The 24,854-nt window shown below is 40.1% G+C and overlaps 3 protein-coding genes and 1 pseudogene across 7 annotated transcripts in view; 3 read left to right on the top strand and 1 right to left on the bottom strand.

Moving 5' to 3' along the window:
• LOC117239573 (monocarboxylate transporter 10-like) overlaps positions 1-24,854 on the bottom strand; it is a 300,758-nt gene that overhangs the window by 161,428 nt on the left and 114,476 nt on the right. The gene's annotated exons all lie outside the window — the stretch shown is intronic.
• Positions 1,923-5,540, top strand: LOC117239717 (annotated as a pseudogene).
• Positions 11,514-16,504, top strand: LOC117239716 (nose resistant to fluoxetine protein 6-like). The gene is made up of 14 exons (XM_033505514.1): positions 11,514-11,603; positions 12,633-12,861; positions 13,380-13,624; positions 13,861-14,054; positions 14,162-14,283; positions 14,429-14,671; positions 14,767-14,974; positions 15,054-15,219; positions 15,306-15,385; positions 15,458-15,553; positions 15,628-15,757; positions 15,833-16,007; positions 16,140-16,282; positions 16,361-16,504. The coding sequence occupies exons 2-14, from the start codon at positions 12,636-12,638 to the stop codon at positions 16,502-16,504; spliced, it is 2,172 nt and encodes a 723-aa protein (XP_033361405.1). The 5' UTR covers positions 11,514-11,603; positions 12,633-12,635.
• Positions 18,848-23,877, top strand: LOC117239575 (nose resistant to fluoxetine protein 6-like). The gene is made up of 14 exons (XM_033505262.1): positions 18,848-18,901; positions 19,993-20,221; positions 20,791-21,035; positions 21,127-21,320; positions 21,443-21,564; positions 21,671-21,913; positions 22,014-22,221; positions 22,309-22,474; positions 22,561-22,640; positions 22,713-22,808; positions 22,882-23,011; positions 23,097-23,271; positions 23,363-23,505; positions 23,589-23,877. Exons 2-14 carry the CDS (start codon positions 19,996-19,998, stop codon positions 23,718-23,720), a joined length of 2,160 nt encoding a protein of 719 aa, XP_033361153.1. The 5' UTR covers positions 18,848-18,901; positions 19,993-19,995; the 3' UTR covers positions 23,721-23,877.

Here is a 24,854-nt window from a genome sequence, read left to right as displayed (position 1 = left end):
ACAAATTCATTAATATAACAAACTTAATATTTATTTATATATGCATATTTAATATATATTATATATTCCAAAAAATTATTTATATTTAAACTTTTTAAACATTTATATACACTACAATGAAAACTTTACTGATTTTAAATTATTTAATATTCATAAACCTAAATATTAATTTAATACTAATTATAAATTATTTTTATTTAAATATTTTTCCCCATTAAAAAAAATTAATATACCTAATTTCTTATATTCTTTTTATAATAATAAATATTTTAACATTAAAACAAATAATTACATTAACTTTATTTATTTTATTAATTCTTTTTATTATTGTTTCTCTAATTATATTTTCTTACTTTATTTGCTTAGTTAATAAAATATAAAAAAAAATAATTATTTAAAATTAATATTAATCTTATTTATATTACTTATTATAATTATTCAAATAAAACAAATTAAAATAATATTACAAAATTTAAATTTTTCTAAAAATAATAAAATAAATATTATTAAAAAATTATATTGAAAACCTAATTATTGTATTTTATTAATGTTTATTATTTTTTTAATTATAATATTACTAATTATAACAAAAATTTGTTATATTAAAGATAAAAATCTTCGAGCAATAAAATGAAAAAAGTAATTTCAATAATTTATAAAACTCATATATTTAATTCACCTTTATTATTTATTAATTTACGTTCCCCAATTAACATTAATTATTTATGAAATTTTGGATCAATTCTTGGAATATTTTCAATAATTCAAATTATTTCGGGATTTTTTTTATCTATACACTTTGCTTTTTTTTATTAAACTCTATTTTTCTCATAATATTCACAATTGAGTATACACTGATCAAGTACGCGACTGGTCTGAGGGTAGAAACCGGTAAAGATATGTTGACTATTCCAAGGACACAGTATAAATGAAGTTTTACTGACGATACTGTGTCTGAGGAAATCTGGAGATGGGTGTGTCTAAGGACACGGGACCATCGGATTTGTTGACAATTTCGGTTAGGAAAGTGAGGGCAGTAGACACCGCTTCTAATTGGATAATAAGAAGGGCGGTGATACTTGTACAAAAAAGACACTTGTTTAGTCCGAAGGACCTTAATTATGAAAATGCCAAGACCCATGGTGGGTCCTTAAGACTATTGAACATACGCGCCAAGGATGTGCAGATATCTGGCTGCCATCTTGCCCGCTGTCACTGTGTGTGGGCTGGTCACTGATGTGGATTGATGTTACAGGTTCATGGCTTCGAAACTCTATTGTAAACTAACGTTAGTAGCGTGCGAATCTGGAATAGTATACACTGTACTTATACTTCTATTTATACTTATTCAAATATATTTCTATTATTTATTCATTCACGCATTCCTCTTTATTCAATTCCGAGATAAACCTCAACATATTCCAAAACAAGCTCGCATTCGAAGTGTCACAGTACTAATCCTTGATCACCGAATTATTAACACAGCCGCTCAAAATTGCACTGTTTTCTACACTTCTTCCATTATTCCTATATCCTGATATATTTTACGAGCTAATCTTGAAATCCTGATTTTATGTTGCTTCGTATATAACGCTATACTTTTTTATTAAATGTGAGCATACACGTAAAAACACGATGTATAAATTATATTCGATTTAAGAATAATTAAAACTTTAACAATTCTTTCCAAGGGAACAGCTGAGTTGCTACGACCCAGTTCCCTTGAGATCTATTATCTCCACAATGAATACAATACGATATTATTAATAACAAAAGAAAAACAATAAAAAAGAATTTGATCGTGAAAACCCCGCGACTCGCCACTTTAATTAAGAAAGAAAAAAATAATGGGAAGAAAATAAAACGATGGGGCAAAGTATCGAGTCGACGAAATTTCAAACAAGCTCGGATGTTAGTCAAAAATGGGGAAAACGACGTAAAATTTAAACGATCTTAGAAGCCTACTTTACAATTCATGAACAATACGATTTTGTTCGCGTCAAATAAAACGCATTCACGAGTAATTTTTATGTCCCTCTCAGAATCTAGTTAGACGAATGCAAATCTAAGAAACGGTCGTTCGTTACAGGATGAAAGCCCTTTCGTCGAAGAAGTACATCGTTTCAGGAAAAGATTTTTACTTTTTACGCGTGAAGTACGTGACGGTAAAAGTCGATAAAGTAACAAACCGGTCAAGACTTCACCTAGCCCGCGTATAAACCTCGACCTTGAAACTTCTTTAATGCGTTGCACAAGAAACTAGTTCCTTCGTACGGCGCGAGTAAGAGTTACTATCGTCGTCGTCATAGTTTTCCCGATCAGTTGATGCTGTTGGTTTCAAACGGTGCGCTTAATTTTCACACCGCTTCAAATCCTTATCGCTAATTGTATCACGAGCAGTTTCCAATGGGAGTTCACGTGTTTTTTAAGCGTTGGATTACAGTGGAGTGCCATCCAGAGGATTTGTCATCGGGAACAATCGTTGGTTGAAAGCGATAATAGTGAAGAGAAGAGCAGCAGAAGAGGAACGACAGAGAGGGAGCACAGCAAGGAAGCAAAGGCCAAAGAAGGATAAGCGTTAAATATAAGTAAAGACAATGTAAGAGATGTAATCTGGAAGTAGTCCAACGCCGAAAGGCACGGACTAAAATAAAATAATAATAATAATAATAATCATTGGTTAGGAGACCCACAAGATTGCAAGTTTTCATTGGAAAACTTTTTAATATACATCTCAAGCTGATCGAAGTCTCCAATTTGGCGGATGATCATCAATGACGACTCTCTGCGAAAATGATCTGCATCATGTACGTACGCTTCAAACTCGCAATTTGAAACTTCAGATTTATATTACATACGTCGAGATCTGCATCCGATAAAATACCGCCTAGGAACGTTAAAATTATGATTACAGAGGAGTTTTGCTATCGTTGTGTGCTACCGTAAAAGCGGCCACAGTATACGACGTTTTCGCCCATCGAAAGCGTTTAAATAAAGAAAGGGGAAAGATTACGTTCGAAAGTAACAATGCGATAGGTAAGCTGCACATACATTGGTACTTGATATTGACTATCACTTATCACAAAACTATGCTCACGTTACCAATCTTACTGATTTTTACCGCTTCAAGTTTATTACATGGCAATGTATGTGACGTACGGATTACTTTGAATAAAATTGGAGAACGTAAGAGAACAGAAACGCGAAACCGACAACAAGGAATCGGCACTCGCCGAGTCAGCAAAGCAGAATCGCATCAGCCAACATCTTCTGTGCTTTTCAGTTCTAACCAACGTAGAGGAAATATTTAAGATGGAAAACAGTGAAGATAAACTACGTTTATTCTACGGTTCGAAAACGTTAACAATGGTATGGATTATTCTGAGGCACATCGTATTCTTTGGATTTCATGTTCTGAGTAAGAAACGAATTTTAACGATATTTTAATTTTACCACTCCGATCCGATTTCTGATCTACCATGTATTTTTTTAATACAGTCGCTCATGTACACAGGTAACACATGGCTTGCATATACAATGGACGACCTTATACTGTCGCAAATCATAAGCAACTTCACATTATCGGTCGATACGTTTTTCTTTATGAGTGGTTTTCTGTTATCATATACATTTCTGAAGGAAAGACGAAAATATCAGGGAATTCCGCCTATAGCAAAGAGGATGAACGATTTTTTTCAAAAGATTGTCAAACGATATATACGGTATAGTATAGTATCAATGCATGATTAATTCTACCGATGAGATTTCGATGATAATAAAATAAATATATTAACTTCGAAGGCTTACACCTGCATATTTCGTCGTTATATTAATCGCGATATTGAATTTTACCTGGCATCATCATGTCTCAGAGCTTCTTCCTGTTGAGCATCCAAATGCTAAGTGTTCCAAATATTGGTGGACTAACATACTTTACATCAACAACTTCTATAGATGGGATGAGCTAGTACGTATACTTTCTTAGATAATTTATTGCAAACATCGTTCACGTTACTACAAAAGAATTCGTTTCGGTGAAAAATACTGTTTGCAGTGTCTCACATGGAGTTGGTACTTGTCCAATGGCATGCAGTTCTTCGTATTTGGCAGTTTTCTTTTAATTTTATCGATCACGTGAGTTTCTACTTCCGATTTTTAATCCTTTAGTGCCTAGTCGTACCTGATCTCTAATATCAATTATTTCAGGCATTGCCATGGGCATAGGCATTGTTTTGTTACTCTCATCGATAGGATCACACGCTTACACGGGATACACCCTTATTTACCAGCCTACGTAAGCATACAAAATGTTTAACATTCTTTATAACATAAGGAATTTGTAACTATACTTATATTCACTTTTCTAGGTTGGACGAACAATATAAGACAGCGACATACTGGTATATAAGACCGTGGTGTAGAATACCGCCATACCTCATCGGAATGGCCACATGTCACCTTCTTACAAAATGGAATTACAAATTGCATTTTTCAATAATGTATATTGTTTGTTCGTTAGACTTATATTTTTCTGCATCTTTCAATAGCGTGATTAAATTTATGTTTTAGAAAAGCTTAATCGTTGGTTGGTCCTTGAAAACTTTATGCAATTGTTCGATTCTCTTAACTCGTGAACAAGAACATATCTGTGGCGGATCGGTATCAACAGGACGCCGACAGGTCGAGGCATCAACGCGGCGCAACACCTCCCGGGCGATCCGCGGGTACCAGCCGCCAAAACCAGAGGGTTACTACGATGACGAGTCTGTCTGTCTCGTTCACGGTCGAATATACGGGCGCACGATATAAATACCGCACATAGCGAGACTCCCTCTATGTCTAAGGCAGCGACTACCGGGCATAGTCTTACTGACGAGTCCACCGGTAGTCCCGGGACGAAACGCTCATTCCGTTTTCAGCTAGCTCCAACACACCTTCCTTACATATCCTTAGGTCTATCCATTATTTATTGGACCCTCAGTAGAACAGGCTGAGCATTAGGCATTGCCTGGCTAGTAGTTGCATGCACTACGAATAATAGTGGTAAGTCGATATTTTTCATGTCACTCAGTAATGCGTTAATGTCATTCTCCATACTATAAAAATACTCTTTGTGTAATGTGAAGAATTTAACGTTTTGCACACTACACTCAAGTTTATTTGTTACGTTTGCAGGTTTCGTGAACAAAATCTTATTGCTGGATATTTTCGTCTCTTTCGCTAAATTAACGTATGGTCCTTATCTCCTTAACCCTATTACTGTACTTTTGGCTTACTCTTTAAATTATTATGTTTTATACGTTAATATCGTCACCTTTGTAAGTATAATGAAACTATTTCATTCCGGTAATTTCGACGTAATATTAGTATCAGGAAATAACGTTTCTGCTTTTCAGGGCATTTACTCCATTACAATGATTACTTGTAGTTTCAGTGCTTCTATTCTGTTATCCGCAACAACTGAAATGCCGTTTATATCACTTCTGCGATTGAATATTAGTGCACGAAGAAGAACAAATGAAGTTGGTAGCAAAAATTAGTCTCAGTCTTCCAATTAGTAAACTTATGGCAGGAAGTTAGTCTTTCATGTGTCGAAATATTGAAAAATATATCTTTATCGCAGTGATCTCTTAACTGCATGTAAGTGATTGTTTCATAAAATCTCCTGGTTCGTTATTCATAATGTTGTTTAATTTATTAAAATACCTGGGAAGACGAATTAATTAAGAGAATCACTTGCGGAAAAGTTTTACACGCTCATCTTTATTGATGAGGATATTGTACATAGGAAAGTAATTTGGACGACGTAAATAAGGTTATATACAAATAAATATAGATCACTGAAGGAAGAGAAAAAGTATTTGCCGCGCAGTACACGGCGACTTTCTCGTAGTTGTTTTTCGTTCCTAACACTGTCATTTGCCTTGCATGTTTAAAAAAAAAGAGACTTGGAGAACATGACAAAAAACACGTAGACAATGTTGCAAGTTCACGTCACAAGACCATAAGGTAAGCACAGAATGATCGAAACCAAGGAAACGATACCGCCGTCAACTGACCCCATGAAGGACAGAAGAGAAGACAGAGAAGTCCGACACAACGACTGTGAGGAGAACGGCCCGGAAGAGGCTATGAAGACGGAGCCTTCCCCGACCTGAGCGGAAGAAGAGGAGAAGGACCGCTGCTCCTGCAGTGCAATCTTAACCGCCGGGCTCAGGACTTAATGTTCCAGAGCCTGACGGAGCGGCGGATTGCTCCGACGGCAGTGGCCGAGCCGTACAGCATTCCCGACGCGTCACGAGGCGCTGGGGATCTGAACGGTTCGGTCGCCGTGTTCTGGACCAGGATCGCAGGGAGCCCCTCTTGCTCGGTGATCGAGCGGGGACGGGGCTTTGTGGCCGTGAAATGGGGCGACCTGGCAATGGTGGCCGTCTACGTGTCGCCCAACATCAGCCGGACAGAATACGCCTCCTTCCTGGACGGGCTCGCAGCTTGCGCAAGGCGTTTGGGCGCCTGTCCGTCACTGGTTCTCGGGGACTTCAACGCCCACTCAACGGCGTGGGGCTCTCGCAGGACCAACGGAAAGGGGCGCGACGTACAGGACTGGGCGGCCGCACTCGACCTGCGGCTTATGAACCGGGGGTCGTCCAGCACGTGCGTGGCGTGGCGGGGAGAGTCCATAGTGGACCTCACATGGGCAAACCCTGCCGCATCCGTGTTTCCGGTTGGGAGGTTTTCCCGGAGGAGACCCTCTCGGACCACCTCTACATCTTGATGGAGGTGCCGGTTAGCAGCGCGATGGGCGACCGTTCGTTGGGTGCGCCCGGGCCCATCAGCCCACCAGGAAGGAGAAGAAGATTCCCGCGGTGGGCGATGACCCATGGCGGCGGCCGCTATAGCCGTCGCTTGGTTGGAAGAATCCAGGTCCGACGAGGACGCGGAAGCGGGAGCGACCCGGCTGAGGCGCGACATGCACGCGATCCGCGATTCGTGTATGCCGCGGTCTGGAGCCGCTCGCCGCGCCGGCGCTGTGTACTGGTGGTCCGAGGAGATAGCTCGTCTCCGCGAGACATGCATCCGCGCCCGGCGCCAGTACACCAGATCCCGCCGCAGGCGGCGGGTGGACGAAGACACGGTGGCTCGTCTGTAAGAGGCCTACAGCGAAACGCGAAGGCTCCTGCAACGAGCCATCAAGGAGGCGAAGAGGCGGACCTGAGACGAGCTTCTGGCTAGCCTCGACTCTGACCCCAGGGGGCGCCCTTACAAAATGGTATTGAACAAACTCCATCCATGGTCACCTCCTTTAACGGAGAGCATGGACCCTCGATTCCTGGACGAGGTCGTCGGCACCTTGTTCCCGGGAGCAGCGAACGAGGGAGATGGCAACCCTACCGAAGAGGAGGAGCAGGAGCCTCAACCGCCAGAAGAAGAACCACGTGTCTCCGCGGGAAGGTGGAGCCCGGAATCGAGGGTCACCGAGAAAGAACTGGCCGGAACCATCGGGAGGATCGGAGCGCGGAAAGCACCGGGTCCCGATGGAGTCCCGGTCCGCCTGTGGAAGGACGTCGCCGGCGTCTTGGCCCCGAGACTAATGCGTCTGTTCGACGGATGCCTGTCTCGGGGTGGATTCCCGCGTCGTGAAAGGAGGGGCGGATGGTCCTGCTGCCGAAGCCGGGGCGCTCCCCGGACTCGCCCTCCGCCTTTCGGCCGGTGTGCCTTTTGGACGAGGCGGGCAAGCTGCTGGAGAGAGTGGTGGCTGCCGGCCTGGAGTCGCATCTGTCCCGGAGTGTGCCCGGACTGCACGACGGCCAGTTCGGTTTCCTGAGAGGGCGGTCTACGACCGACGCTATCACCCGCGTCCGCTCTGTTGTCGAGGGGGCCGAGCGGCGTGGTTACGTGGCGCTGGCCGTGTCCCTGGACGTGGTCAACGCCTTTAACAGCATCCCCTGGGACAGGATATGCCGGGCCCTCGAATTCCATCGGGTGCCCGCGTACCTGCGAGGTGTGATCCGGGCATCCCTCCGGGACCGGAGTATCGTCTATACCGTTCGGGGCGGAGGGGTGACCGGGAGGGCTGTACACCGCGGGGTCCCGCAAGGTTCGGTGTTGGGTCCGTTGCTGTGGAACATCGCGTACGACGCAGTGCTTCGAACGCCGATGCCTCCGAACTCGACACTGACGTGCTACGCCGACGACACGTTGGTGCTGGTCTGGGGCACGGCATGGGGTAGAACCGTCCGTCTGGCGGAGTTGGCGGTGGCCTGCGTGGTCGCCGAGATCAAGGGATTGGGACTGAGGGTGTCCCCAGAGAAGTCCGAGGTAATGTGGTTTTGCCGTAAGCCCGATCACGGGACGCCTCCAGCGGGTTATCGCCTGAGGTTGGAGGGGGCTGAGATCGGAGTCGGAACCAGCATGAAGTATCTGGGCCTAACCCTCGACAGCCACTGGACCTTCAGCGCTCACTTCGAGCGCCTGGTGCCGTCTGTTGAGGCGACCTTAGGACGTTTGCTGCCTCGGCTGGGCGGGCCCGACGTCGGAGTGCACCGGCTGTACGCCGGCGTGGTGCAATCGAAGCTCCTCTGCGGAGCTCCGATCTGGGCAGAGGACCTGATGACCAACCGTCGCAGTCTCCTAGCGATCAGGAGGCTGCACAGGACGGTGGCCATCAGGGTAGTGAGGGGCTTCCGCACCATTTCTGCGGCGGTAACGGCGGTGCTAGCCGGGTTTCCCCCGTTCGAATTGCAGGACCCTGAGGTGCCGCGAGATTTACCTCCACATTCGGGGTGTGTCGGGCGGGGTGGGCCCAGCGGGCGCCGACGTCAGGGTTCGGGCTCAGCGAGCTTTGCTCGACAGATGGCGCGCCAACCTCGACACGAGAGCGGGTGCACCGGGGATAAGGGTCTTCGGGGCCATCCTTCCAAACTGGGACGTTTGGTTGGACGGCGGCGGACCTCCTCTGACGTACAGGGTGACGCAGGTGCTCACCGGACACGACTGCTTCGGTGAGTATCTGCACCGAATCGGGAAGGAGGCGACCGCGCGCTGCCACCACTGCGATGCGAGCGTGGATTCAGCGCAGCACACGCTGGAATACTGCCAGACGTGGGCGCGGCCGCACCACGACCTCATCGCGGAAATCGGATGGGACCTCTCGCCGCTGACGATCCTCGAGGCATTGTTGGTAAGCAAGAGAAGGAGGAGGGCCGTGACCTCCTTCTGTGAGCAAGTTATGCTTCGAAAAGAGGCCGCGGAGAGGGTGAGGGTGCGGTACTCTCACCCTGAGAGGATTGACCGGCGAGGGCGCGGCAAAGGCCATGGATGCGCTTCAGTGAGGTACGCTAGGTCCGCCGCGGTGGGGTGCAAACTTAGGCGCTGGCAGCTCAGCGCTCCGGGGCCCCAAACCAGCCCAGTAGGGGAACCGGACTGTCTGGCACGGCGGCTCCGGCGACGAGGGGCGGTGTGACAATGGCCACACACCGCTCCATCAAGCGGGGGGGGGGTGTATCGTTCACACCGGTTCCCGGCCCCTTTCGATCGCAGCCGGGACGGTCATCGTGGAGGTTTTAGTCGGTTGGAGTCCGGCACTGCCACGCCGCTTTTCCCCAGAAGCGACTTGGTGTCCGTGCGGATTTCCTCCACGTTAATAATAATAATAAAAAAAAAAAAGAATGATCAAAATCTAATCCATTATTCAGGATTCAAATGCACATAGAATGTTCGAGACACCAAGCTGGAAAGTGGTGTAGCAGCAATGATTATTTGCTGCAAGGATGAGAAGCTGGCAAAGATTAATTATTATTATGAATAATTGACAGAGTTATTTTAAGCAGATGGTACATACATTGTGTGCTTGATGTAATATGTCAATTGGAATGTAAGATCAGACTTATCCAAAAAAACATTTGATAATATCTCGGACGAGACATGTTGGCACGGATAAGACAAACTGACTGTTTCATTAAGTATTTTCGAATTCGTGAGGATGGTTGATTTAATGTCACTGGTCATTCTCCTTTCACAAGTGATGAGACCACTGCTCCGGGCATCTGGATTGCGCAGCGACTCGAAAAATTCATGTCGAAATAAGAAATGAGGAAAAGAGAGGAGAGAAGAGTCACAAGTTGCTGGTCAACGCAGAAAACTGTTAATTTCTTAAGCGAAAAAATACGTGTTCAATGACTTCATAACATTATTATTGTTAGGAGAGGCAGAATTTTATGGGTTCAATTATAAAAAGTTGCAAAAGCGTATTTATGTAAATGGATAATAATATAATAATAATATATAACATATAATATAATAATATAATATAATAATATAGTAATATAAATATAGAATATGAAATAAAGTATACGATGGAATTCTGCCTCGGTGTATTAAATTTGGTCTACAATAAAGTATGCAGGACATTAGTATGGAACACAGACTGAGCAATACAACGGTAGGTAAAAATACCAAATTCCAATAACGTCACGGATCAACAGGTATCCAATCGGAACTCTTCGCAACTTATTTTCGTAAGAAGCGATTCTCAATAGATATGAGGTGAAAGGAAATGAATGTCACGAATAACTACTTGCAATACAGGAGTTTGAGAACGTCAATTATCCCAACTAATTGAGAGATAAAAAAGTTTCTATAAGCTGTTTTTCAGATAATTGATTCGAGAAGAATCAAAATTACGGGAGATATAGAGAATAACACAATCCGTCATAGATATAACAAAATGATCCCTACTAAAATAAATGATTGTATTCCATCTGTCACGTTTTGTGCTATCATTCCAACCCAACGTATCTGCATATCTTCATTCGTGTCAATATTGTCTGCAGAAAGAATACATAAAACTAATTTGGCTCGCATTTTCATTTAGATGGTTACATGACATACTCTCAGCGCGGATTAGGTGTGGTTTGTGTGGTACGACTTTTCACGTTTTGCACAACAAAGAAATACAATCTTTTAAACTGAATCTTATATAAAATCGTAAAACTCCCACACCATTATCGCCAGCAATTAGTGGATAATAATATACATCGCAATAAATCTTTCTCGTAGCGTCTCTTAAAAGATTCAATTACCGTCTGTACCTCTGACTGTATCACCTAAATAGTTATGCGTTACAATTTCACTTCGAATTAGCCAACATTACAAGAATAAATGGGCCGAAATAACTTGTTCCGTCCGAAGAAACAAAACTTTGCGAGAACGACACGGTAACACCCATTGACATTGAACATTCGTAGCAGTGTTTTGCAATTCTATGCGCATCGTCGTTTCAATAGCGAAATGCATCATTATGACGAATTTTCTTTTCAATCTTGTAATTTTTCAATTTGGCGGAGTATGACGGTTCCATCGGACTTAGTATCGTGATTCTGACTAAGAACACTGAGGAATGAATTTATCATAAAATGCTAATTGTGAAGTTTTTGCATTCGGTGTGAAACCAATCAGCGCACGGATGCCGCGTAAGTAGATTCGGCAGCCTCGTATAATCGATCAAATGAAAACGTCGATGGGAGGATTAGTGTCGACATTAGAGACGGTTAATTCAGTTTCGTTCGTGACTTCGAATCGTCAACTTCTCCACCAGACTTTGCGTAAGAACAGTTCACTTTCACAGATAGAGTTTCACTGAAACTCCTTATTACGATACCATCCTCTCCACCAGACATGGAGTAAAAAAGCTGTTCAATTTTTGCGTATTCGAAGAAAGCAGACATTTTTGCAGAGAATATCGTCAAGGAAAACTAGAAAATCATGCTTTTTCCAATTTATATTGTTGATAAAGTTGTATATGTCATCCCCATCGCTCAATTCGCCAAAGTTTTTCTCCTTCACATTGCAAACAAAACACGACTTCCAAGTTTCTTTTGATGCAACTCTTAGCACAAACGTCTGCAGTATCGCGCGCCGTCGTTACATTTTCTGTTAGAGTGTTATTTTTTTAAATGAATTAAATATGTAAGTAGAAAATGGCCCCACTTTGCTGTTCTTCTCACCTTGGTTCCAATTCACACACATATCAATATTTATAATATTAGCGACAATACATATCATTCTACTCCTGCAATGAGGTAACTGGTAATGTAAAAGCACAAAACATCCGTAAAGTTGACACCCACAATTTTTTTCAAAATTGGTGCATTTCGGAAACCGTTAGTTCTAGGAAGAAAAGTTTGGCAGGTTCGGTATTGTGTCACAAATATCTACAACGATCAAATACTGACCGAGAAAAACCGAAAAAAATAAAAATTTGCCCAACAGAGTATCGGCGTGGTGATAATTAACGATTTCGGTAAGCCACGTGCCGACAACAGTACTGCAATAATTTAATTGGGGTTCCGTAACTGGGCGATAATCAAGAAGATGAAATAATTGAAATGATTGTCAGCGTCCTACGTCATAAATTGTGCGTTCCTTGATGAATACAGCTACTCTTTCCGTGATCTTCCTAAAAAATGTTGGTACCCAATAGATAAACTGAACGTTTCATTCATATTATCGACCATAGTATCGAAAGTGCTACAATGTAGTTCATCGTATAAGAGAGAATAATGGTCATTTGTATGGTTGACCATTTTTTTCATTAGAGATTTTCAATGATCCGAGTGCAAATCCTATTCCAGAGCATGCAGTACGGAAAACTTTCGTCGTGGATATGGTTATCCCTTTTATCTTTAACAAGCTTTCACGTGTCAATGCAAGCGACCGAACTAGACCCGATGATCTCAAGGAAGATACTTCCAGTGTACGCGGTTCTGGAAAATGCTGATCTTCTAAATTCCAGCAGATGTCGAACGGAGATAGATGAATTTCGGAATGCGGTGGATAACCAGATACTTTGGGCTCTAAGAGGTTAATAGAACTTTTAAGATATATAGCCGAATTCGATTCCGCGAAGCTACCACCAGTCCATTACAGCGAAAAGGAAGAAGGAGGCAAACCAAACAAAATACGTATAACCGACCGTGATTCAAAAAGATGTACACCGTGTTTGCGATTGTGTTTCGTGACATGTTCTCGATGAACACGCTTATAACACGCAAAATTCGACTCAAAAACAATAGAAACAACTTCTGTGCAACCGCGAAGATTCTTCTGATCACGGTACCATCACGCTACGTTGTGATTGTGTAAGATGTGTAATTTTTTATCGAGCCATTTCCTGACCTTGAGACTTTCTTCGTACGTTGTACCAGAAACTAGCTCCTTCGTACGCGGCGTGTAAAAGCTATGATCGTCGTCGTCACTATTTTCCTGATCAGCTCATGCTGTTGGTTTCAAACGGAGCGCTTAATTTTCTCACCGCATCAGATCCTTGTCGCTAATTATATCACGAGCAGTTTCCAATGAGAGATCATGTGTTTTTTAAGCATTGGATACCAGTGGCGTACCATCCGGAGGATTTGTCGTCGGGAACAACCATTGGTTAGGAGACCAAGGAGGTTGCAAGTTTTTCTCTGAAAATCGCACGGTATTTCTATCGGAGAAAGTACGAAAGAACAATTCCATATACCGGAACCCGAATGAAGAATATTCACCTTTTGAGTTTCGTTTTTTTATTGCACGTGCGCGGCACAATAGCACTGTCCAATATCATATAGAAGTAGAAGACGAAGTAAGCAAATGGATATTTTAGAATTAGTATCTCGATTGTATATCTCTAACGATTCAAGTTGCAATGCGAATTGCAATCAGTATGTAGTCAGTTTGTGCAGTCAATTAAGAATTTATCGCATTAAAATAATATTGATAGATGATATCATTAATATTAAAATATTTCATGAAATTTACGTGCGAATTTTTACGGTCACGACGGACGATCAGAAAATTGAGAAACTGCATCTATTTTAGGATTTGATCACGCTTGGACTTTGCTTACCGGCATCCTGCAGCATAGGCGATGTTGCCACTATGCTGGATAAAGTATTTCGTAATGAGACACTTTTCATTGGAAAACTTTTTAATATACACCTCAAGCTGATCGAAGTCTCCGATTTGGTGGATGATGGTCAATGGCTACTCTCTGCGGAAATGATCTGCATCATGTACGTACGCTTCAAACTCGCAATTTGAAACTTCAGATATATATTACATAGGTCAAGATCTGCATCCGATAAAATACCGTGTAAGAACTTTAAAATTCTGATTACAGAGGAGTTTTGTTATCGTTGTATGCTACCGTAATAGCGGCCACAATATACGACGTTTTCCTCCATCGAAAGCGTTTAATTAAAAAAAGGGGGAAGCTGACGTTCGAAAGTACCAACGGGATAGGTAAGCCACACATACATTGATACTTGATATTAACTATTACTTAACACGAAACTGCGCTCACGTAACCAATTTTAATTACTTTTATCGCCTCGCGATGGAATGGGAATCACGGAAATGCATATAACGTACGGTTAACTTTGAATAGAATTGGAGAACATAAAAAAAGAGAAACGCGAAACCGACAATGAGGAACCGGCACCCCGCGAGTCGGAGCAGCTGAATCGTATCAGCAAACATCTTCTGTGTTTTTCATTTCTCACCAATGTAAAAGAAATATTTAAACCGGAAAAGGGTGGTAATAATCTGCGAGTATTCTACGGCTTGAAAACATTGACAATGGTATGGATTATTCTGGGGCACGTAGTGTTCTACGCATTTCATGTTGCGAGTAAGAAACGAATTTTAACGATGTTTTAAGTATACTACTCCGATCCGATTTCTGACCTACCATGTTTTTTATAATTCAATCACTCATGTACACAGGTAACAATTGGCTTGTATTTATACAGGCTGAGAGTTTACACTTTCAAATCATACGCAACTTCACATTATCGGTGGATGCATTTTTCTTTATGAGTGGTTATCTGTTATCATATTCATTTCTGAAGGAACGACGAAAATATCAGGGAATCCCGCCTATAGCAAAGAGGATGAACGAATTTTTTCAAAAGATTGTCAAACGATATATAAGGTATAGTATAGTATCAATGCATGATTAATTCTATCGATGAGATTTCGATGATAATAAAATAAATGTATTAATTTCGAAGGCTTACACCTGCATATTTCGTCGTTATATTAATCGCGATACTGAATTTTACCTGGCATCATCATGTCTCAGAGCTTCTTCCCGTTGAGCATCCAAATGATAAGTGTTCCAAATATTGGTGGACTAACATACTTTACATCAACAACTTCTATAGATGGGACGAGCTAGTACGTATACTTTCTCAGATAATTTATTGCAAATATCGTTCGCGTTATTGCAAAAGAATCGTTTCGGAGAGAAGTACTGTTTGCAGTGTCTCACATGGAGTTGGTACCTGCCCAACGATATGCAGTTCTTCGTATTTGGCAGTTTTCTCTTAACTTTATCGATCACGTGAGTTTATAATTTCGTTGTTTCATTTCTTAGAACCCAATTTAACCTGGGCTCTAAAATCGACTGTTTCAGGCATTACAATATTGCCGTGGGCATAGGCATCTTTACGCTACTCTCATCGATAGGATCACTCGTTTACACGGGGTACACTATTAATTACCAGCCTACGTAAGCGTACAAAATGTTTAACATTCTTTATAACATAAGGAATTTGTAAATATACGTTACATTAACTTTCGTAGACTAGACGGACAATATAGAACGATGTCAGAGATTTATATACGACCATGGTGTAGAATACCGCCATATCTCATAGGAATGGCCACATGCCACCTTCTTACAAAATGGAATTACAAATTGCATTTCTCAAAAGTAATGTATACTGTTTGTTCGTTAGACTTATATTTTTCTGCATCTTTCAATAGCGTGATTAAATTTATGTTTCAGAAAAGCTTAATCGTTGGTTGGTCCTTGGCAATTTTATGTAACTGTTCGATTCTCTTCGGACTCGCGAACAGGAACATATCCTTTGGTCTCTCCATTCTTTATTTGGCCCTCAGTAGAACATGCTGGGCACTAGGTATTGCCTGGCTTGTAGTTGCATGCACTACGAATAATGGCGGTAAGTAGATATTTTTCATGTCACTCAGTAATACGTTAATGTCATTCTAGTTATCGTAAAGATACTCTTTGAGTAATGCGAATTATTTAACGTTTTGTGAACTACACCCAAGTATATTTGTTACGTTTGCAGGTATCGTGAACAAAATCTTATCGCTGGATATTTTCGTCCCTTTCAGTAAATTAACGTATGGTGCTTATCTCCTTAATCCTGTTACTATACTTTTGGCTTACTCTTTAAATTTTTATGTTTTATACATTAATATCGTCACCTTTGTAAGTATAATGAAACTATTTCATTTCGGCAATTTCGACGTAATATTAATATCACGAAATAACGTTTCTGCTTTTCAGGGCATTTACTCCATTACAATGATTACTTGTAGTTTCAGTGCTTCTATTCTGTTATCCGCAACAACTGAAATGCCGTTTATATCACTTCTGCGATTGAATATTAGTGCACCAAGAAGAACAAATGAAGTTGGTAGCAAAAATTAGTCTCAGTCTTCCAATTATCAAACTTATGACAAGAACTCAGCATTTCATGCGTCGAAGTATTGAAAAACATATCTTTATGGCAGTGATCTCTGAACTCTCTCATCTTTATAGACGAGGATATTGTAATTTGGATGACGTAAATAAGGTTATATACAAATAAATATAGATCACTGAAGGAAGAGAAAAAGTATTTGCCGCGCAGTTCACGGCGACTTTCTCGCAGTTGTTTTTCGTTCCTAACACTGACATTTGCCTTGCATGTTTAAAAAAAAAGAGACTTGGAGAACATGATAAAAAACGCGTAGACAATGTTGCAAGTTCACGTCACAAGACCATAAGGTAAGCACAGAATGATCGAAACCTAATCCATTATTCAGGATTCAAAGGCACATAGAATGTTCGAGACACCAAGCTGGAAAGTGATGTAGCAGCAATAATTATTTGTCGCAAAGAAGAAAGGCTGACAAAGATTATTTATTACTATGAATAATTGTCAGAGTTAATTTAAACAGATGGTATATACATTGTGTGCTTGATGTAATATGTTAATTTAAATGTAAGATCAGACTTATCCAAAAAAACATTTGATAACATCTCGGACGAGACATGTTGGCACGGATAAGACAAACTGACTCCTTAATTAAGTATTTTCGAATTCGTGAGGATGGTTGATTTAATGTCACTGGTCATTCTCCTTTCACAAGTGATGAGACCGCTGCTCCGGGCATCTGGGTTGCGCAGCGACTCGAAAAATTCATGTCGAAATGAGGGAAATGTGAGGGAAAGAGAGAAGAGAGAAGAGTCACAAGTTGCTGGTCAACGCAGAAAACTGTTAATTTCTTAAGCGATAAAATACGTGTTCAATGACTTCATAACGTTATTATTGTTAGGAGGGACAGAATTTTATGGGATCAATTATAAAAAGTTGCAAAAGCGTATTTATGTAAATGAATAATAATATAAATATAGAATATAACACAAAGCATACGAAGAAATTCTGCTTCGGTGTATTGAATTTTATCTACAATAAAGAATAAAGGACATTAAGTCACAGACTGAGCAGTACAGTAAGTTAGAAATACCAAATTTCGAAAATGTCAGGGATACACAGGTATTTAACCGAAACTCTTCGCAGCTTCTTTCCGTAAGAAGCGATCCTCAATTTCGGTTAGAGACATCAAAGCGTCGTTGTTCCATAATATTTTGTTACCCGGATACTACGCAAAACGCAGAATTTGACCTTTATTTTACATAGTACTGTACAACAAATATTTAAATCCTGTTTTAAATGCTCTGTACTACTTGACGAAACAGGGCGTCATTCGTAGCAGGCGAGCATATTCTACTTGACGAGACATGGGGACAACCGTCGAAAAGATAATAAATGATATGCGGTGAAAGGAAATGAATGTCACGGATAACTACTTGCAATACAGGAGTTTGAGAACGTCAATTATCCCAACTAATTGAGAGATAAAAAAGTTTCTATAAGCTGTTTTTCAGATAATCGATTCGAGAAGAATCAAAATTACGGGAGATATAGAGAATAACACAATCCGTCATAGATATAACGAAATGATCCCTACTAAAATAAATGATTGTATTCCATCTGTCACGTTTTGTGTTATCATTCCAATCCAACGTATCTGCATGTCTTCATTCCTGTCAATATTGTCTGCAGAAAGAATACCTGAAACTAATTTGGCTCGCATTTTCATTTAGATGGTTACATGACATACTCTCAGCGCGGATTAGGTGTGGTTTGTGTGGTACGACTTTTCACGTTTTGCACAACAAAGAAATACAATCTTTTAAACTGAATCTTTTATAAAATCGTAAAACTCCCACACCATTATCGCCAGCAATTAATTAATACTAATAAACGACGCAATAAATTTTTCTCGTAACGTCTCTTAAAATATTCAATTACCGTCTGCACCACTGACTGTATCACCTAAATAGTTATGCGTCACAATTTCGAATTAGCCAACATTACAAGAATAATTGGGCCGAAATAACTTGTTCCGTCCGAAGAAACAAAACTTTGCGAAAACGACACAGTAACAGCCAAAATCATTCCATTGAACATTCGTAGCAGTGTTTTGCATTTCTATGCGCATCGTCGTTTCAATAGCGAAATGCATCATTATGACGAGTTTTCTTTTCAATCTTGTAATTTTCCAATTTAGCGGAGTATAACGGTTCGATTGGACTTAGTATCGGGATTCTGACTCAGAACACTGAGGACAGATTTACTCATAAAATGCTAATTGTGAATTCTTTGCATTCATTGTGAAACCAATCGGCGCACGGATGCCGTGTAAGCAGTTTCGGCAGTCTCGTGTAATCGTTCAAACGGAAACGTCGATCGGAGCATTAGTGTCGACATTAGAAACGGTTAGTTCAGTATCGTTCGTGCCTCGAATCATCAACTTATCCACCAGACTTTGCGTAAGAACAGTTCACCTTTAGAGAATAAAGACTCACTGAAGCTCATTTTTACGATACCATCTTCTCCACCAAACGTGGAGTAAAGTTTGCGTATTCGAAGAAAGCAGACATTTTTGCCGAGAAAATCGACAAGGAAAACTAGAAAATCATGTTTTGTCCAATTTATATTGTCGATATTGTTATATATACCATCCACATAGTGTATTTCGCCAAAGTTTTCCTCCTTTAAATTGTAAACAAAACACAACATCCAAGTATCTTTTGACGCAACTCTGGACACAAACGTCTACAGTATCGCGTGCTGTCGTTTCATTTTCTCTTAGAGTCTCAGTTTTTTAAATGAATTAAAAAATGTAAGTAGAGAATGGCCCCATTTAGCTGTCCTTCTCATCTTGGTTCAAATTCACACATAGTTCAAATTTTATAATATTAACGACAATACATATCATTCTACTCCTGCAATGAGGTAACTGCTATTGTAAAAGCACAAAACATCCGTAAAGTTGACACCCCACAGTTTTTTCCAAAATTGGTGCATTTCGGGAATCGTTATTACTAGGAACAAATGCTTAGTAGGTTAGGTATTGTGTCACAAATATCTACTACGATCAAATACTGACCGAGAAAAACCGAAAAAGATAAAAATTTGCTCAACAGAGTGTCGGCGTGCTGATAATTAACGATTTCGGTAAGCCACGTGCCGACAACAGTACTGCAATAATCTAATTGGGATTCTGTAACTGGGCGATAATCAAGAAGATGAAATATTTACAATGATTGTCAGCGTCCTACGTCATAAATTGTGCGTTCCTTGTTGGATACGACTAGTCTTGACGCGATCTTCCTAGAAAATGTTGGTACCCAATAGATGTACTGAACATTTCATTCATATTATAGTAGTCATACTCTTGATCGACCATAGTATCAAAAGAGTGACAACGTACTTCATCGTATAAGAAAGAATAATGGTCATTTGTATGGTTGACCATTTTTTTCAATAGAGAATTTGAATAATCCGAGTGCAAATCGTATTCCAGAGCATGCAGTACGGAAAAGTTTCCTCGTGGATATGGCTATCCCTTTTATCATTAACAATGATTTACGTGTCGACCCAAGCGACCGCGCTAGACCCAGTGACCATGAGGCAGGTACTTCCCGCGTACGCGGTTTTGGAAAATGTGGATCTTCTAAATTCCAGCAAATGTCGGATGGAGGTTGATGAATTTCGTAATGCTGTTGACAACCAGATATTTTGGGGTCTAAGAGGTAAACAGAACTTTTAAGGTACTGTGAATGAATTTCTACTGCCGGCCAATTGCGTACAAAAGGAAGGATAAAACAAATCACATTAAATATATAACACATAATCGTCTAACCATTATATACCAACGTACAAAACATAAACGGATATAGAATTCGAATAACTATACACCGTGCTTGCGGCTGCATTTCGTAACATATCGCATCCCTTGTTTGCATTTAAAACGCATTTACACCGTGAAAAAATTAATAACCGTAAAAGTAACTTTTATGCAACCGCCAGAATTCTTCTAGCGACGATTATGTCGCGGTTGTATCAACTGCACAATTTTTAGTCGAGTTGAACCTGGACCCTTAGACTTCCTTCGCACATTGCGCAAGAAACTACTTTCTTCGTTTGAGGTGCGGAAAGGCGACGGTCATAGTCGTAGCTGTTTTTCTTATTCTAACGAACTGAATTTTCTGACTTTAAACACGAAACGCCAAGTTCTGCATTCAACTTCCTTACCGCTTAAAATCCTTATTGCCAATAGTATCATCAGATGTTTCCAACGCAGTATCATATATTCTTTAAGCTTTGGACACCAGTGGCGTGCCACCCGGGGGATTTATAAGCGGACACAATTATTGGTTAGGAGATCGTATGGGTTGCACCATTCTCTCTCAAAATCGCACGCTGTTTGTCTCGGAGGGGAAACGAAAGAACAATACGATATATCGCAACCCGAACGAGGAGCATCCACCTTTTGAGTTCCGTTTTTTTATTGGGCGCATGCGGCACAATAGCACTATGCAGTATCATCAAGAAATGCCGGACGAAGTAAGCACGTACATATCTCATGTACATGATTAGCATAATGAATCAGATTTATAATGTGGAGTTTCTGGACTGTGACGAACGTTTTTGTAAGGATTTGATTACGCTTGGACTTTGTTTACCGGCATCCTGCACCAAACGAGATGTAGCCACGATGCTAGATAAAACATTGCATGATAAGATTCTTCTCATCGGCAAACTTTTTGCTGTACACTTCAGGCTCATCGAAGTCACTGATTTGGTAAATGATTATCAATGGCTACTCTCTGCGAAGATGATCTCCATCATGTACGTAAATTTTAAGCTCCTAATCGACAGTCCAAATTTCAATTCTCAGTCGACATAAATAGAAGTATCACGATCGGCGTTCGACTAAATATCGAGTAGAAACCTTAAAACTGTGATTACAGAGGAATTTTACTATTGTTGTGTACTACCGTGACAGCGGCCACAGTATATGATATTTTCGGCCATCGAACCCGTGTAAACAGCAAAAATGAAATCATAGCACTTCAAGGTGGAAATACGGAAGGTAAGCGATACATACGATAATACCTGGTATTCCGGATGTTAATGATTCTGATCGCCACGAGTTTATTTCACGGGAATCTGTGTAACGTATGGTTAACTTTGAATAGAATTGGAGAACGGAACACAAGGGGAACGCAAAACCGATCACACTGGATCGACACCTTCAGAGTCGAGGGAACAAAATCGCATGAACCAATATTTGCTCTGTTTTTCGTTGCTCAGAAATGTACGGCAAATATTTAAAGTAAAAGAGGATGTAGAGAATTTGCGTATATTCCACGGTATAAAAGTGTTGGGAATGCTATGGATTATACTGGCACATCTGATCATGTACGGATTGAATACTATGGGTAAAAAATGAATTTCAATTGCGTTTTAATTTCAATAGCCCATTCCGATTTCTGATATATGATAGCTCAACTTTTTTAACGACACCAATCATGTGTTTAGCTAACAAATCGCATTTGTACCTGATGATCGATGAAGTGCCCGCGCGAATGATATTCAATACGACATTCTTGGTGGACACGTTTTTCTTTATGAGCGGTTTTCTGACGTCGTATATTTTTCTCAAGAAACATCAAAAAATGGAGAGAGTACCGTCTATAATAGAAAGAGTGAATATGTTCCTCCAAATAATTATGAAGCGATATATTAGGTATAGATGATTTTAATATGTCTTTGTGTTTTAATTTATGCGCGATGCAAATACGGTGCTACTCAAATAAATACATTAATTTTGTAGGCTTACACCTGCATATTTCGTCGTTATACTGATAGCGATATTAAATTTCACCTGGCATGATCATGTCTCAGCACTTCTCCCCTTTGAGCATCCAAGTGCTAAGTGTTCCAAATATTGGTGGACAAATATACTTTACATAAACAACTTCTACCATTGGGATGACCTAGTACGTATACTTTCTATGGCAATTCATTGTAAATATCGTTCGCGTTACTGCGAAAGAATCGTTTCGGAGAGAAATACTGTTTGCAGTGTCTCACATGGAGTTGGTACTTGCCCAATGATATGCAGTTCTTCGTATTTGGTAATTTTCTCCTAATATTATCGAGCACGTGAGTTTGAAATTTGGTTTTGTAGTCATTCATTGGCCAGTTTTACCCGGACACTAAAATAGACTGTTTCAGGCATTACAATATTGCCATTGGCTTAGGCGTTTTTAGCTTAGTTTCATCGATAGAGTCAGTCGCTTACGTGGGGTACACTCTTAATTACGAGCCTACGTTAGTATACAAAATGTTTAACACTCTTTGTAACATAGGGAATTTGTAAATGTACTTATATTATCTTTCCTAGGTTGGATGAGCAATATAAGACACTGACATACGTTTATATACGACCGTGGTGTAGAATATCTCCTTATCTCATAGGAATGGCTACATGTCACCTTCTTAGCAAATGCAACTACGAATTACGGTTATCAAAAGTAACATATTCTGTTTCTATCAGTTTTGTCGTTACACCTACATTTCTGTGCATCTATCAATAACGTAATTAATCCAATCTTTTAGAAATTCTTAGTCCTTGGTTGGACTTTGGCAATTCTATGTAATTGCTCGATTCTATTTACACCCGTGAACCATAACACGTCCTTAAACTTAGTCGTTCTTTATTTGGCCCTCAGTAGAACGGGCTGGGCACTGGGTATAGCCTGGCTGGTAGTTGTATGCACTACGAACCATGCTGGTAATTCGATATTTTTCATGTCACTCAATAATGCGTTAATGGCATTCTTCTTATTGTAAATTACACCCAAATATATTTGTTACGTTTGCAGGTATCGTGAAGAAAATCTTATCGCTAGATATTTTTGTTGTTTTGAGTAAATTGACGTATGGTGTTTATCTTCTAAATCCTATTCTGATACTTTCGGCTTTTTCTTCAAGTTATTATCCTTTCTACGCTGATAACGTCACCATTGTAAGTATAATGAAACTATTTCATTCGGAAAATTTCGATGTAATATTACTATTGTATAATGAAATAACAATTCTGTTTTCCAGGTTACCCTGTTCGTTACAATGACTGTTTGTAGTTTTAGTGCTTCTATTCTCTTATGCGCAACAATCGAAATGCCGTTTATGCGATTGTATAATAGTGCACGAAGAAAAGCGAAGCGACATAATTCTTCCTGAATTCTTCGCGTTCGTTGTAGATGTATTTATGATGGTGATTATTATAACAAACGTATAACAATCTACGGGAAATGTTCCAAATACCTGTTAAATAAAAATATGTTAAATATACTAAAGTATATGTGAAACGAAAATCGTGATTAGACAGTGTGTGTTAAACTCAAGCGCATTGAGAACCTGTCGACTTATTCGACACACGCAGTCGATGAACTAGAAAGATAACGGGTATTTATTCGCGTCGGTGTAATGTTCGTGCGTATGATCGTTTCTTTAAAATGCGTTTTTAGAGTTACATATCATTTTGGTCGCCATGCATTAAATTTATATGTAAAGCTAAGCTATTTCTTCTTTACGTAAGCACTTATATAAGTACTGAAAAACTTTTCATCATTTTGTAATATGGATGTAATATTATCATGGCAAAAACTGTGAGTTGTAAAAATTTATCTTAAAAAAAAATCAATAAAATCGACAATTACTGAGTACGAAGACTGCTACGATGAGAAATTAGAAGTTCGAGATACGTACGTTAGTTAAATGAAGTATCCAAATAAGTGAAAATATGCCAAGAACAAGATGGATATCAGGAATTTTAGGAAAAGAGTCATTTTCATCAAAGTTGTGAAAACGGAGATGAATTTTGTTTTCTCAATTTGAATATTCGTAAATTTGGGCTTATGAAAATTTTCAATTTTCATAACTCAAAAGTATGATATTTTGAGAATTGACAAACTAGGAAATTCGGAAACTGGATATTGGAAAATTTGGGATATCGAAATTTATAAAATCGGTAAATTTATCGCTGTTAACGCCGCTGCGTCATTCATGTAACCGACTATTTATATCTATTTGCTATGCTTGGATCAATAAAACAAATCGAAAATTGATATTACCCATCATGCTATTAACCTTTCAAGCTGCAACGTCATGTGGTGACGAAGTTCTTTGGAACAAACATAAAGAACACGTGCATGAAATTTTGTACGTCCTTCGGTTTATAAGCGACACTTTCTCTTCTTCGCCGCATTCGCACGCGCAGACGCACTTTTTGGAAAAGTTCAAAAAGTGATTTGATATTTTAAAACTATTCCATAAATCTGGAACGAACCATCTGCTTAATATATTTAAATGCGT

Source organism: Bombus vosnesenskii, unplaced genomic scaffold (genome assembly GCF_011952255.1).
Source record: "Bombus vosnesenskii isolate JDL3184/JDL3185 unplaced genomic scaffold, Bvos_JDL3184-5_v1.1 scf7180000014105, whole genome shotgun sequence".
Lineage (NCBI taxonomy): Eukaryota > Metazoa > Arthropoda > Insecta > Hymenoptera > Apidae > Bombus > Bombus vosnesenskii.
This window is presented reverse-complemented; position numbering and strand designations above follow the sequence as displayed.